Source organism: Oenanthe melanoleuca, chromosome 20 (assembly GCF_029582105.1).
Source record: "Oenanthe melanoleuca isolate GR-GAL-2019-014 chromosome 20, OMel1.0, whole genome shotgun sequence".
In the NCBI taxonomy this organism is placed as follows: Eukaryota; Metazoa; Chordata; class Aves; order Passeriformes; family Muscicapidae; genus Oenanthe; species Oenanthe melanoleuca.
The window spans coordinates 3416855-3432243 of NC_079353.1; the positions used below are offsets into that span (position 1 = coordinate 3416855).

Sequence of the window (15389 nt, forward strand, 5' to 3'; positions counted from 1 at the left end):
AAATCATTAATCAGCAAAACTCCTGGCTGGTTTCCAAATCCTAGAACACACCCTCACCCTCTCCTTTCTCTCAGCTAAACTCTTCTACAACTGCAGCAAGGGAGTGAATCTGGAGACACAAAGGGGCTCTGTTTCTCACATGGTCTCACTAACGCCTCTCTCCTTGCCTCAGGCCTGATTATGTGATCAGTTTTCATTGTTCATCCAATTCCTAGGGAGCCTCTCGACCCGTTGTCTTTGCTCAGGGTCTCAGTGCTCCAGGATTTTTGTGGATGGGAACAAATCCTGTCACAGGCTGCCCAAACAGCCCCAGAGCAGGGGAGTCACAGCACCTTCCCTGTGCCCAGAGACGCCACTTTCATTCTCCAAAGTTACCCACCCCTTTTTTTGTTTTGTTTTCCTGCTTGCCAGCTTTCCTATTCTACCGTAAAAATTAATCATTCCTATCAACTTGCTGTTGTTCAACATCCCCCTCATGCTTCCATGGGAGAGAGGGAGGGAACTGTTGTCCAGCTGCAGCCAGAGGAGGAACACATCCCTTGGAGAACACGTCCCTTGGACAACACGTCCCATGGAGAACACATCCCTTGGAAGAACATGTCCCTTGGAGAACATGTCCCTTGGAACAACATTCCATGGAGCCGCGCATCCCTCTTTTCCCTGTTCCTTTGCAATTCCCGTCCCCTTGCGCTGGGAGGGTTTGCAGGGCGGTTCCGTTTCACGTTTCCCCGGGTTCCTCTCGGCGCTGAGGCAGTGTATGTGTCGCCAGCCCGCCTCCCCTCAGAGCCCCCGGGCTCCCCTCAGCCGCCGCCATGGCGCCGCTCCCGCCCCCCTTCCGCCGCCATTCCGCGGCGCCCCGCCCGTTCCCGTTCCGGCCGCGGGGCGGGCCGGGCCGGGCCGGCAGCCATGGAGGACGCCGACTACTTCGAGGGCAGCGCGGCCGAGTGGGGCAGCGAGGCGGACGGGGGCGCGGTGAGCGCCGGGGGGGAGCGGGGCGAGGGAGGAGCGCAGCCCCAGGCGTGTCCCGGAGCAATCCCCGGGCATAGACTCCGAGCATTCCCCTGAGTCCGGAGCATCCTCCGGGAGAATCCTGGAGTGTTCCCCGGGTGGGTCCCGGAGCGATCCCCGGGCTGAGGGAGAAGCGCCGGCTGTGAGGGCAGGGCCCGGGCCCGGCGCTCCGGGGTTAAAGAGCGGCAAGGCCGTGCTGGTTTTGGTGCCTTTCCGTTAATAATCGCTGTTTGCCGGGGTGCTTGCGGTGCTGAGCCGAGGTGTGTCTGCTGCAAAAAGAGCCTGAATATGGGAGTGTGGGGGAAAACGGGACAGGGGGCTGACCTGACTGTGCTTGTGAACAGCAAGATGATGAGGATGGGGAGGGAGAAGATGATGCCGAAGTCCAGCAGGAGTGCCTGAAGAAATTTTCAACCCCTGACTATATAATGGAACCGTCTATATTTAACACGTTAAAGAGGTGAGTGAGACCTGATGTGTGTTAGAGGTGTCACTTCGTACGGAAATGTGTGCAAATGTACAAACGGTGCTGTTGTTTTCCCTTTACATTTAGTGTTTTGGTTGTAATATGACTCAAATCGTTCTTTTGTAATCCCTTCATCAGATATTTCCAAGCAGGAGGATCTCCAGAGAATGTTATTCAGCTCCTCTCTGAAAACTACACTGCAGTGGCACAGACAGTCAATTTGCTGGCAGAGTGGCTCATTCAGACAGGTATCATACAAGATATGGAGTAGAGTAGTTTGGATCTATGATCTTTATTCTTTCAAAAATATCTGAATTTGGGGCAAATTTGATCATACACAGGAAGTGGATTATTATGAAGTTGTCATCCTATATGTGGCTAAATCCTTTAATATAGGTTATTATTAATCCTTTAATAACGGGTTTATTCCACTTGGAAAATAGTGAAGCAATATGTTGATGAAATGCCAACAAACTCGTTTATAAAAGATTTTATAGTTGAAACAACTACATAAATTACAGTTTCTTTTTAACTGCATTCAAAGAGCAAGGGTACTGTTATATAGACAGTATAAGCAGTGTACCTTGTATCTTGTAATAGAATCAATTATATAGTAATTATTACATTACCAGAATTATTGTGCTCTGATTTCAGAAATGTAGAAGTGCTTATTGCTATTCATGTATTATTTTGTAGAATATTATCAAAGCTACTGATAACCAATATTTAAAAGGATGAACTTCAGTGTGTAGTAACGTGGATTTGTGCCCCAGCCCTGGTAATCCCTTTTTTGGCTAAGACACCCCTGCATTTTGCTGTTACACCAGTAACAGTCCTGGGGATGACTGGCATTGCTTTTTGTGTCTCAGAGGAAGGTTGAGATCAGTTTAGCCTGAGATCAGTTTAGCATTTAGGAAAAAAAGGAAAATCTGTAAATCTGTATCAGTGCTGCTCAGTAGTAGAACTGATGGTTCTCCTCTCATCTTCTCTGTGTTGATCAATTTTGGAGCAGTTTCTGTTCTCATTGAAAAATGTGGGGTGCTGCTGCTGTGTTCCATTGGACTGCATTGCACCTGCCAAGTGTTTTGCTCCTTCTGTGCAGGTGTTGAGCCAATGCAAGTTCAGGAGACTGTGGAGAACCACTTGAAGAGTTTACTGATCAAGCACTTTGACCCTCGGAAAGCAGACTCCATCTTCACAGAGGAAGGAGAGGTGTGCATGGAATCCCTGTTGCTGTCTCTGCAGTGGATCCTTCCTAGATGCTTCATCTGATGGAGTGGTGAAGGGAAGGGAAATTGAATCTTCAAAGCTCTTTGGCTGAGGACAATTGGTTTCAGAAAACCAGCTCTGTCACACTGGAGTCCTCAGAGGTTTAGAGAACTTGGAAATTTGGAATGCTCCTTTGTAATAAAGCTCTGTAGAAGAGCTCACAGGACTGCTGAGAGGTAAAAGCCTTGCTTTTTATGATCCTGACAATAAGATATTCTTAAATTTCTCTCTCTTGCTCTGTTCTTTTCAGACTCCAGCCTGGCTTGAGCAAATGATAGCACATACCACGTGGAGAGATCTTTTTTACAAACTGGCAGAAGCCCATCCTGATTGCTTAATGCTTAATTTTACTGTGAAGGTACTATACTGAAGTCTAATGAATAAGAATATCTATGGAGAGCTAATTGTTCTGGCATCAAATATTAGTTGTGGTCTTGCTTATATCTTTTGTGTAGTCTTGTACTCCACACCTTGGTGGGAGGACTTTTGCTACAGGTTTCAGTAAGTGCAATCTCCCAGTTTGAAGTACTGCTTTTTCAATTTTTGTTGAGATGTGGGGGTTTTCTTTTTTTTTTTCTTGTTTGTTTTCCTTTTATCTCTGTGTGAAAATTCTGGATTTCTGTTGCAATGGAACATCTCAGTTTGTATGTTTCTGTGACAAGAAAGGAATTATATATTTTTACGTGCTCTGCTACATTTTTTATTACTGTGCTTTATTTTTGCTACATCTTTATTGATTTTCTTTTCTGTAGGCCACAATATAAATGTAAATTCCAGTCAGTGTATGCAGAGATGAAACTTAGATTCTGTGTGTTCTTCTAGATTTGTTAGGATATCAGAAGTATAAATGTAAATAACATGAGATTTCTGTGATATTTTTATTTTTATAGCTTATATCTGATGCTGGATATCAAGGGGAAATAACCAGTGTTTCAACAGCATGTCAGCAACTAGAAGTATTTTCCAGAGTCCTGCGTACATCTCTGGCAACAATTTTAGATGGAGGAGAAGAAAACCTTGAGAAAAACCTCCCTGAGTTTGCTGTAAGTTTGGTTTTTGGGATTTTTTTTCCTCCATTTTGTATGGAAAAAGCAGTGTTCTGCTTTCCAGTTAGGAGATACAGATCACTGTGGGATTGTAGCCAATCCTGATGTCCTACAAAAGCTTATGAAGAGAAGGTATATCTGAGTTAAAACCCAGAAATTTATGCTTTTTGGTCATTCTGTGGCCAAGAATTCCTTGGGTTGCTTATGTGACACTTCTTATATTTATTAAATAGGTTGTAAAATGGTGGGGATAGAACTGTTTTCCTTCACAAGTACTGCAAGATCTGAAGATCAGTCTTGTCAATCCCCTGGCAAATGAAAATAATTCTCTTATCATCCCCATCAGTGTGAAAGTTGCCATCTGAATCAACCCAGCACATGCTCAGTGTTGTGAAACAGCACAGTGATTTTCAGCTGCTTTGAACTCCTCTTAGTGCTTAAATGCTGCAGAGAAAGTACTGAGCATAAGTAGAATAGATTTTCCTCTCAGTTTTGGCATTTGAGAAATGAAGTTCTCAGTTCAGCCATTCCTTCTTGTGTCAGTGCTTTTCTGTATTTTTCTCTTGGCTGTTGAGGTTTTGACTTGGATGTTTAGTTGTTTGCGTTCTGTTTTTTTTTCCTTTGCCATTTTCTGTTTGGTTTTTTTCCCCCCCTTTGCTCTCACAGCAGTGTAATCACAGACAGACTGGGCTGTTTTCTTGCTGACTGGTGAGGTTTGTGCTGTGCTTTCACAGAAGATGGTGTGCCATGGAGAACACACGTACCTGTTTGCTCAGTCCATGATGTCCATGCTGGCGCAGGAGGAGCAGGGCGGCTCCGCCGTGCGACGCATCGCTCAGGAGGTGCAGCGCTACGCCCACGAGAAGTGAGCTCACCACAGTCTGTCAGCTCTGCTGCCTTCTGCTCTTCTTGATCACCTTTCACCTGCAAAAGGAGAATCTCTAGCTGCAGCAGAGCAGTTCTTGTAGTAGGGCTTGAAGTTGTGGAACAGCAGAAAATTCAGTGTCTTGTACCAGAGACCTGAAACTGGAAAAGCAAAGACTTTTCTGTCTATTAGGAAATATCTATTTTTATTTTTCTTTTAACATTTTGGAAACAAGGCAAACACAGGCCTGTTTCTGTAATTACCCTAAGGCATTACATCCCGTAGAATATGCCCTGTTGACTCAGTCAGGCTTCATCTGAGATGTCTGAATTAAGAAAATAATTCACTGTGTGTTTGCTTTTCCTGCAGAGGCCACGATGCCAGTCAGATCACCTTAGCACTGGGTACTGCAGCCTCCTACCCCCGAGCTTGCCAGGCTCTGGGGGCAATGCTGTCCAAAGGAGCTCTGAATCCAGCAGATATCACTGTCCTCTTCAAAATGTTTACAAGCATGGACCCACCTCCAGTAGAACTGGTCAGTATTTACCTGTTTGTAACCTCTGAAACTTATTTCTGTTACAGTAGCACTGGGAAATGGGGTGCCTTGTGCTAAGTGTTGTATGGATGAAAATGAAATTAGCACTCACTTGTCCCTTTTTAAGTAATGTCTGATGAAGCTGCTACTTGCATTCTGGTTTGCATTAGCTTCGTGGTACTTTTGTAGAGGTTTTTTAATCATTCCAAGTTGTGTTTTTACATATAACTAAATTAAAGAACTTTTCCATAGCAAACAAAAATGGCAAGGAATTAATTCTTTAAACAAAAAAAATTCAGGAGAAAAAACCCTTGCCCACTTTAGCAGTTTGTTATAAGCAGGCCTAAATGATACATTTCACATTTCTCACTGCATTGTTCTAACATGGGTTTTGGTAAGAAAAGGCAAGATTTTGATACTTTAGCAGTATGGTCTGCAACTGATTTTCTTTTTTTCCTTTTTTTCTTTCACAAGTCTGGGTCTCTTCAGAAAACTGTTTAACGCACTCTTAAAAGAAAATGTGCTTATCTTGTTCTGTGCAAGGTATATCGGATGCAAAACCTCCACTCTTAGTCACCTCTTATGATTCTCAGGCTCTGATAAAACGTTCTTTCTCTTCACAGATTCGAGTGCCTGCATTTCTAGACCTCTTCATGCAGTCCTTGTTTAAACCAGGTGCTAAGATCAACCAGGATCACAAGCATAAATATATCCACATACTGGCATATGCAGCTAGTGTTGTAGAGATGTGGAAAAAGGTAATGTTCACTTCTGTGAATAATATTATTTTTACCTACTGCAGCCTGCCTGTGCTGAAGAAAATGTATGATTGTGAAGTTGCTCAGTTTAAAATAATATATTCAGCTTAGTTTTTAATATTTAATGCTTCTGCCTTCAGTTGAGGTGATTAAAAGGTGTAGATCCTGATGATCAAACAAAAGTCTGAGTGCACTGAGAATTAAATAAAGCAAACATCCTTGTACTTCAGCTCACTCATAATTAATTCTTCTGAAACTTTCATGCGATTCTGAATTTTGAGACACAGAATGCAATCCTAGGCTTATTGCAGGTTACAGCTCCTTTCCTTAAATAACCAAAAACATCTGCAACTTTTGCATTCCGACTTTGCAATAATTTTGCAGAACAAGAGAGTCAGCATCAACAAGGATGAACTCAAGTCGACCTCAAAAGCCATTGAGACTGTTCACAACCTGTGTTGCAATGAGAACAAAGGGGCGTCAGAGCTGGTTGCAGAACTGAGCACTCTTTATCAGTGCATCAGGTGAGCAGAGAGGCTGGGAATCTCTCATGAGGTCATAAATCCTGTTTTTCACACACAACTTGTCCTCCTTGTGTGGCAGAACATGCTTTTCTGTGCCACTGGAAAATGATGGCAGATGATTTTGGGTTCCTAATAAAACTTTTATTTATTTTTTCATGCTGCTATGCTGAAGTTTTGTCTCTCTGTAGGTTCCCAGTGGTTGCCATGGGTGTGTTGAAGTGGGTGGATTGGACGGTGTCAGAGCCACGGTACTTCCAGCTGCAGACTGATCACACCCCAGTTCACCTGGCACTGCTGGATGAGGTAAGAAAGAGTGTCTGTAAAACTTTGCTGGAGAGCAAGAACAGTTCTGGTTCTTGTGTAACACCCAGTGCAGTAAGGCAGTAAATATGCAGAGATTAATCTGTTTAGAGTAAATTGTTTAGTTTTGTCAGCTCAGCATTATTTACGCCAGGAGAACTTGGGCATCATAGAAAGAAATGATGGAATGCTTTTCTAAATGAATTTCTGTCTGGCCCTGAACATCAATGTAAACTTGTCTGGTGCATTGTGTTTTAAATTACAGTTCTGAGGATCTCACTTTGCTGTGTTGTTTGCAGATCAGTACATGCCATCAGCTTCTTCATCCCCAAGTTCTGCAACTTCTTGTCAAGCTCTTTGAAACAGAACATTCTCAGCTGGATGTGATGGAGCAGGTGATACACAGAGGATTCAGTGTTTTCTGTTACTTCACATCAGTCACTCCCAGCCACTTTTGCTCTCACAGCACAGTTAATTTAGAAATGGTTAAAATGTAGCATGGCAGATACTGAATGAATAAAAATTGCACACTCTGAGAGCAAGTTCTAATGTGAGGCTCTCCCCTCCCTTCCTATCAGCTGGAGCTGAAGAAGACTCTCCTGGACAGGATGGTTCACTTGCTGAGCCGAGGGTACGTCCTGCCCGTCGTCAGCTACATCCGCAAGTGCCTGGAGAAGCTGGACACAGACATCTCCCTCATCAGATACTTTGTGACAGAGGTCAGCAGCAAAAACTGTTTACTGAAGTCTAGAGGTCAAGTTTAAAGTCATGTGTTTTGGATATTGAGAAATACTTCAAGTTCAGGTCAGATTCTGAGCAATGTCTCAGTGTTCACCAGGATGTGACTTGGTCCTACTGATCCTGACTGGTGGAATTAATAAGGTACTCAACAGAGCACCCTGAGAAGGCATAATTAGAGATCTCTTGTTCTCCATACAACTACTTGTGTGTTCCAAAACTGGTATGTGAATTAAATATTGTCCCTGCTCCCCTGTAAGTAAGAATCATCAGTTTTTGTCTGCTGTTTCAGGTGCTTGATGTGATTGCTCCTCCATATACCTCAGACTTTGTACAGCTTTTTCTTCCCATTTTGGAGAATGAAAGTATTGCAGGCACTATAAAAACAGAAGGTGAACATGATCCTGTCACGGAGTTCATCGGTAAGTCACGTTCACTCCTTGCATACCTGCTTCCATTTGTGTTTGTTACAATTTGCAAATAATGTTCAGGAGGAAGATTGCTAAAATAGGAATGTCTGCCAGCTATTTTCACAGTCAACTTCCTTTTTAGGGGCCTGTGTTTAGCAATTTTCCTGTAATTGAGAATCTGTGGGTAGTCGTGAGGAAAGTGAAGATAAATACTGCTTTGTGGGAACTAGCACTGCAGCAAGGAAAGGAGAGGAAGGAAAGTTGGCTGTCAGAATATTATACTCCATCCTTAAACAAAAACATCTGTCCAGACCCTAAAATCCTGATTATTTACATAATGCAGAAATCCATATGCAAATACATAAAAATATAAATCAAGAGAATCATAGCAATGTACTGAACAGTGTTTTTTTTTCTCTCCTTTTAAGCTCATTGCAAATCTAACTTTATTATGATGAACTGAGCAGTGGAAAACATCAATGCAGCCAGAGCTCACGATCACTGCTTTGCCATGCTCTCCACCAGTGAGGGTCTGTAAATGGGCAATGCAGCAGCAAAAACCCCAACAAAACCAACAAACCTAAAACAAGGAGGAAAAGGCTGAAGGGCATTTGCTTGACTTGCATGGTGACCTTGAAATTCTTATCAGAGGAGTGTTTGTGTTTTGTATCAAAGAATGTTAATGTCATTTGGAAAATTGAGTGATACCAAAGGATTTTCTGTTGTTACACAAATCAGTATAAATCAATGTTCTCAAGAGCATGGATAGCAAGAAACAGATTTATTTGAAAGAACGTTATTTTGGTTACTTGCAGAATTTGTCACTGATTCTTTATGTAATAAACAAAATCCCAAGAACAGGCATGGTAATTCCTACTAAAAACACTTTGCAGATATCTAGGCTTTGATGTTACAAGTTTTAAAAATAGGGATTTGTGGGATTTGCTTTGTGCTGCAGAGAAGCCCTAATGTCTGTTCCTCACCTTTGCATTATATTAGAATTCTAAATATCCTCCATGAAAACAAAAAACCTGTTTTGTGTAACACAAGAGGAGTTGTAACAATCAAGGTTAGTTTTGTATTAAGAGAGGAATTCTATGTGAGTGTGTTACCTTTCAGAATCTATTTTTTGCTAAATAGATGCATCAGATGTTACTGGTAAGTTTCATTACCGTGTCATTACTGTCCCAAAATATGAATATGTGCTGAAATTTCATTACTGCTTGTTGTGGCTTTGTTTTTATACTTATCTCTGCTCTGTCCTGGCTCATGCCAAACAGTGGGAGATACACCCAACAATATAACTTACCTTTAAATAAAGGTGTTTGTTCTTTTCCAGAGGTGTCTTTCACTTTCATTAAGAGACTTATTCTCTCTCTTCAGTGGGCTGGATTCCTGTTTACACCCCTCACTTTTAAACAAACAGTAATTTTTTTTAACAAATAAGCACATTGTGCTTTTCCATGCACATCTGTTTTCTGAAGAACCTGCTTTCTGACAGACACAAACTCTTATGTCCAGCTGGATGTAAATTTAAAAAGGAAATCACCTGAAAAGGGCAAAAGTTGCTTCTGGAGAGGCTGTTTTGAACTTCCTTGCTTATCTCTGAATAGAAGATTTACCATTATTCCAGATTTGCATGAGACCCAGTTTCCGTAATTTAAGTAAATTGTAGAATTAACAACAGAAATTATTCACCCTGTAGAGAATCAATTTAGTATACAGCCCTGTAAAATCTCCTGGTAATAATCAAGAGCAGTTTGCTCTGTGTCCCCTGCAGCCTTGCCAACAGTTTAAACAAGGGTTATTTTTACTTCCTCTGTTCAGCTTGGTATCAATTCCTCTAAACAGTTCCTCTGCACTGGTCCTTGGAGATGATTTTTACCTTGTTAAACCCTTTGTGGTGCTATGATTAGTGCTGTCACATGATCCTGTTCCCACTCAAGTGACCAAACCAGCATCACTGGTGTATAGATGTGTCCATCAGGCCTTTCACAAGAAAAAGTCCAGTGAAAGCAACACCATCCACATGGAGACAACCACACACCTCTGTTAATAAGCTCTTACAATAAATACCCAGTCATGTAAGAGAAAAAGTCAGTTTATTAAACACAGTTAGCAATGCCAGGTAATAACATTTGATATGGCACTGATTTGTCAGTGAGGAGTGTTCTGGGTTATGGCAACTTATATTTTGCCTCTTTAGGAGAAAATGGGCACAGTCACATATTCAAGCAAGAAATTTGAGCAAAGACAAGACTAATTAAGTAGGAAGTATTTAGACTGTCTTTTGATCAAAGTAATTCCCATTATATCATTTTGGTGGATAAAAGCAACCTCATTATTAAGACTTTCAACACCACTGTTTCACCAGGAGGTCAAGGAAACAGGGTTTAATATTTTGGATTCATCATGCCCACACTTACCATGGCTTTTTATTATTGCAACATATTTGGTCAGTACTGTCACAGAATTTAAAAGAAGCTCTAGACCCAAATATTGAGTATATATTTCCAGTACATCTACATTATTTGTATTTTTAAAAAATAGATATTTACACCTACAGGTTCTGTGATTCAGTCAGTGTGATTTTAATACTGTGCATCAAGGTAGACAGCTCCTTCATGGGTGAATTACTTCAAGATGTAAATGAAATTAGAGCAGTTCTGTATTTTTTTAAGGCATTTTGTGTTGCACCTGGGCTAATTTTGCAGAACTGCCTGATGGTGTTGAACTGTGAAAGAGTCTCAGGCTATTATTCTTTAAACAAAAGGAGGTTGTGCTGGGAAGCTTCCAAACAAAGTACCTAAATCAAAAGCTGTACCATGAAGAATCAAGGCAGTATAGGATCTCCATATGCACAGTCCTCTTCAATAGCCAGATTGTAGTCTCCTCCTCTCCCACCCTTGTAGGCACTGGTCACAATCCTCAGCCATCCTCTTTCACCCTGTAAAGGATTTTATTTGCATTGTAAATTAGGAAACACAACTGTAGAAATTATGTGAGTCTGTTCTGTCTGCCAAATATGAGTGATTTAAGTGAACAGAGGAATCCACTCAAGCTGAAGTGTAACCCTGGAGTCATGGGGCAACCTGCTGTGGTGAATTTACATCCCACTCATCCAGCCCAGGTACGTGACTTGATTTTTGCCTGCAACAGGAATTTCCAGTTGCCCATAACAGGAGCTGCATGTTCTTGAAAGGTAGAATTTGGGATAGACATTACTCAGGTAGCTTTGGCCAAATATCCTTGTCTTCAGACTGGGTTTAACATTGAACGTTTTTAAACTGTTAGTCTAGTTCAAAGAAAGTTTCAGTTTTATATCCACAGGCTGTAGTTTTGCAAGTAACAAACCCCACCCTCCCTCCAAAGCCAGAAGTGTGTTCCCATGTCTCCTTACCCAGGGCTCACCCCAGGAGTTACGAACTATCCAATATTCTGTCCCATTTTCCACTCCCCAGCCAGCCACAGACACGATGTGATTCACTGTAGGTGAGGGGTTGTACTCCTTGTACAGTCCCCCTGTGTAGGCATCCAGCTTCTCAGTAGCCATTATGCCACAGCTGCAAGAAAACAGAGAGAGGTTTCATACAGAGGGATCAGGGGCAGGGCCTGGCTAAAAACCATCTGGTTTTCTTGCATTTTGAATTCTGATCTCAGTTGATATACAAACTAAACTCTGCATGTTAATGCAGAACTGCTGACATGTGCTAGAGTGAAAATGTACACTGAGTTTCATGTATTTTTTTTTTTTACCTAATTGGTCCATTCTTGTAGATTTCTGCCATCATTTTTTCTCTTCCACTGACAGACCCATAGTCAGCAACTTTCCAGAGAGTGTAGTTCTTGATCACGTGGCATTCTCCAAAGGTGACACAAGTTCCACACTGGTTGAACTTCTTACACTCTGTAAAACAGAGGTGAGATTACCACTGGAGGCCATCTGCAGGAAGGTGTTTCAAGTGAAGTGATGGTAGGACACTGAGGCAGATATTAATAACTTCAGAGTAATTATTAATAAATAATTACACTCTGTTGAACTCAATTATTTTCTGAAAACCCAATTCAAAGTGCCTATTATCACCACTTACTGTTCTTTACTTCACAGGTATAAATGCTTCGTTGAGGACATAGAGAAACCATTCCAGTCATACATGACCAGCCAAAGGTTAAATTTCACCTTTGTTCAGCTTCAGGTGACACTTGCAAATATTTCAGTACATTAGAGATTGTGTGTCATGGATTTAAGAGATTAAGTTAAAACTATTCAACTGTGCAAACTTGCCTGAGCATGATTTAGTGCTACACTGTCTGTCTGGACTAGGAGACACACACAGGCCCGTAAAGAAAACCCATTCTGTCAGTCAAACGGCAGGAACCAGTACTCTGAAAACCCAAGAATTTTTTTTTTTTTTTAACCCACTAAGATCTGCTAAACCTGAGAAGGAATCCTACAGCAAAGCAGAGCCATCCTACTTTGGTCCTTGGCCTGGTAGTTGTTGCAGGTCTCGTCGGGGATGCCGTGCTCGTGCGCGTACCTCCAGACCCCCGCGTGGTCCCCGCCCTCGCAGGACCCCGCGTCCGCACAGTCGATGACGTTCTGCACAGACAGGTAGGCAGAAGGCCAAGCACCTTTCCTCTTGATGTTGATTCGGTCTGCAAGGATAACAAACTGGGGTTTGCTACTGGAATATGTGGGTGGCTACACACTGCAACTGGTTCTGAAACTGTCTCCTCTTCATCAAACCTGTAACTTTTTGCAGACAGTAGCACTTGTGGTAGGAAAAGCCTCTGCTGTCTGCAGTGAGGAACACAGCGTGACCTAATTCAAACCAGAGGCTGAGTTATTCTTGTGGGTTTCCGTTAGGAGGGGTTTTTCCATTAAAAACTCAGCAAAAACATGGAGATGAGTAAGATCTGTCTAAAGCCTTGAAGAGCCCTTGAAGAGCTTCTGAGAACTTCCAAATCTGTTTCCTGACTTTTGACAGCAAAGACTTTTCAAATAAAAGTCTTCATCATAAAAACAGCTCTGACCAGCATCTTTTACAGGAGTAGAGATTTATCTATAAAGCCCGTGCATAAACATAAGCCTATGGAGCACAGGCTGCTGGCTCTGTGAGACAGTCTTAATGCAGGAGAAAGCTTCCAGAGCTATCTCCTTGCTGTTACATCAGCATCTCACTGTTATCCTGCCATCTCCACAGGCACCATCACCCTGCTGCCTTATTTTGTCAGAAACAACAAGCTTACTTGGTGGAAAAGCTTCCTGATGAGTATTTATAAACTGCTTCTCTGCATTAACAGTCTTAACTGATGCCACTGTAGTACTTTAAATCCTATTAGTACCAAAAACATTCAAATATACTTGATAGAACAGGGAGCTATCATCCCAGCCTAATCTTCCTGCAAGTTGCTGTATTTTACCTATCCCAGTACTCCATCCTGGCAGGTGTCATACATGCATATGTCATGTATATCATATATATATCATGCATATATCATGTCATGTCTCTGTGTTCTGCATGATTCCTGCTGTCTGCTCACACCTGCCTTGTCTTCCCCCTTCTCCCCAGTTTCTTCTGTTTCTCCTTCACAGGTAATTTTCCTTCAGCCTCCCTGTGCCAGTGGTGCCCTTCCAGCACATAACTGCATGCAAATCATGTATTCTCTCTAGAGCCACTACTTCCTCATCTGCAGCAAACTACTTCCCCTTGACTAAGAAAAAGGCTGAAGAAGGCTGAAGATTCCTGCTGAAATCAGACTTGTGTGTCTGCTGTGGTGGTCAGCTCATTGGAATGACAGGGCTCCTGTAGCAAATATGCCACAAAAGGCAACTTCTTTCTTTCATTTCCTCATTCCCAGCATGGCTGGAGAGCTCCTGCTGAGGTACCAGAAAGGGCAAGGAGACCTGACAGCTCTTTTTGCTTCTGCTGCTGCCATCACCACAACTCCGAGGGGAGGGCAGCAACCCCAGCTCTTACCCCAGGACCTAAAGAGCAGTTTGGGAGGAGCTGTGGCCACATTCCTCTGCAAACAGGTTTTTAACCTGCATTTAACACCAGCGTTCCCTGCTCGCTGCCTTTGGATAAGATGGAGACAGCCTCACTCCACTTCACTTTTTCTGTGAAACAAACCCTCCTCCTTGCCTTCAGCCTGGGCATTGCCACTGCTGTGGTGTGCCCACAGATATCTCAGCCTCGGTTTTGCTGCGTTAGTCACTGCAGTGATTTAGCACTTCATACCAGCTGTCAATAACCTGAAGTTAAACTCCATTGTTACCCAAAAACTCGCGATTGCAGCGGCAGCCAGCCCGGCAGGGGAGCCCGAGCGTACCTGCCAGGGCGCTGGTGCTGCCGTGGGCCCAGCAGGAGCCGCAGTACTGGGGGATGTGCTGGTTCCGAGTGGTGCTGGCGTAGTTCACCCCGTTCACGTTCCTCCAGTCCCAGCTCCGCGGCAGCGCCGACACGTCCAGGTACTCGTGCGGGCGGGGGTAGGTCCTGCGGGGGGAAGGAGCGGGGAGGCAGCGCGGGCAGCCCCCGGAGCAGGACGGGACGGTGGTTTTTGGTTTTTAAAAAAACCCGCAGATTTCACCGGGTTTCGTAACGGGGCCGCGAGGGTCCGGCGGCGTCACGTGACCGCGGCGTGACCGCTCCGGCCCCAAAGTCTCGTGACCGCTGCACCGAGCCCGGCGGGGAGAACGGGCCCGAACCCCCCGAACCCGGCGGGGGAGAACGGGCCCGAACCCCCCGGACCCGGCGGGGGAGAACGGGCCCGAGCCCCCAGAACCCCCCGAACCCGGCGGGGCCAGAACCCCCCGAACCCGGCGGGGGAGAACGGGCCCGAACCCCCAGAACCCCCCGAACCCGGCGGGGGAGAACGGGCCCGAACCCCCAGAACCCCCCGGACCCGGCGGGGGAGAACGGGCCCGAACCCCCAGAACCCCCGAATCCTACGGGGCCAGAACGGGCCGGAACCCCCGGACCCGGCTGTGCCTCCCTAGCGCTTCTCTCCGCCGCAGGCCGGGAGCGCCGCCCGGCCGGGGCTCACCTGGGGCCGGGGTCCCTGCGCGGGGCCGGTCTGTAGCAGCGCTGCCCTGCCCTGAAGTAGAGCCCGGCGCGGGCGGGCGGGCAGAGGCAGCCGCAGAGCAGCAGCAGGAGCGGGACGAGGGGCTGGAGCAGCGTGGCCATGCTGGGACAGCGGCAGCGCCCGGGACGCGGCCGCCAACGGCGTTTAAGGGCGGCGGGAGGAGCGGAGGGACGGGCGGAGGGACGGGCGGGCGGGGCCGCGCTCACCTGCGGCGGGCGGGCACAGCGGGACACAGGGACAGGGACAAACACAGGGACAGCCCGTGCCGGTACCGCCTTGGGCTGTCTCTGATGGATCTCTTGGGAAACGAGGAACAAGCTGAGATCCCGCCTTCCCAGCCCTCAGCGACCTTTCGAGCTTGCACGCTCAAAAATTTGGTCACAC

The 15389-nt window shown here is 44.8% G+C and overlaps 2 protein-coding genes across 3 annotated transcripts; one reads left to right on the forward strand and one right to left on the reverse strand.

Moving 5' to 3' along the window:
- Window positions 1–868: 868 nt before the first annotated feature.
- On the forward strand, window positions 869–9257 carry NELFCD (negative elongation factor complex member C/D). 2 transcript variants are annotated; one of them, XM_056507348.1, is made up of 15 exons: window positions 869–972; window positions 1353–1468; window positions 1613–1722; window positions 2577–2686; window positions 2994–3101; window positions 3634–3786; window positions 4524–4654; window positions 5024–5189; window positions 5813–5947; window positions 6332–6471; window positions 6660–6774; window positions 7071–7166; window positions 7350–7490; window positions 7802–7931; window positions 8348–9257. In XM_056507348.1, exons 1-15 carry the CDS (start codon window positions 907–909, stop codon window positions 8380–8382), a joined length of 1752 nt encoding a protein of 583 aa, XP_056363323.1. In that variant the 5' UTR covers window positions 869–906; the 3' UTR covers window positions 8383–9257. The 2 variants fall into 2 exon arrangements, with proteins under 2 accessions (XP_056363323.1, XP_056363322.1); XM_056507347.1 differs by lacking the exon at window positions 8348–9257 and having other exon boundaries at window positions 875–972; window positions 7802–8324.
- A 747-nt stretch (window positions 9258–10004) lies between these two features.
- Window positions 10005–15343, reverse strand: CTSZ (cathepsin Z). Its single transcript, XM_056507351.1, has 6 exons — window positions 14967–15343; window positions 14253–14416; window positions 12396–12575; window positions 11676–11826; window positions 11320–11482; window positions 10005–10866 (listed from the first exon to the last, which is right to left on the reverse strand). Exons 1-6 carry the CDS (start codon window positions 15104–15106, stop codon window positions 10753–10755), a joined length of 912 nt encoding a protein of 303 aa, XP_056363326.1. The 5' UTR covers window positions 15107–15343; the 3' UTR covers window positions 10005–10752.
- Between the last annotated feature and the right edge of the window lie 46 nt (window positions 15344–15389).

Coding starts and splice junctions, on each gene's coding strand:
- CTSZ (XM_056507351.1), bottom strand. CDS start 15,106: ATGGCCACGCTGCTCCAGCCCCTCGTCCCGCTCCTGCTGCTGCTCTGC. Junction 12,576..14,252: donor CAGCACCAGCGCCCTGGCAG/GTACGCTCGGGC, acceptor TTATCCTTGCAG/ACCGAATCAACATCAAGAGG. Junction 11,827..12,395: donor CTACCAGGCCAAGGACCAAA/GTAGGATGGCTC, acceptor TCTGTTTTACAG/AGTGTAAGAAGTTCAACCAG.
- NELFCD (XM_056507347.1), top strand. CDS start 907: ATGGAGGACGCCGACTACTTCGAGGGCAGCGCGGCCGAGTGGGGCAGC. Junction 2,687..2,993: donor TCTTCACAGAGGAAGGAGAG/GTGTGCATGGAA, acceptor TGTTCTTTTCAG/ACTCCAGCCTGGCTTGAGCA. Junction 6,775..7,070: donor ACCTGGCACTGCTGGATGAG/GTAAGAAAGAGT, acceptor TGTTGTTTGCAG/ATCAGTACATGCCATCAGCT.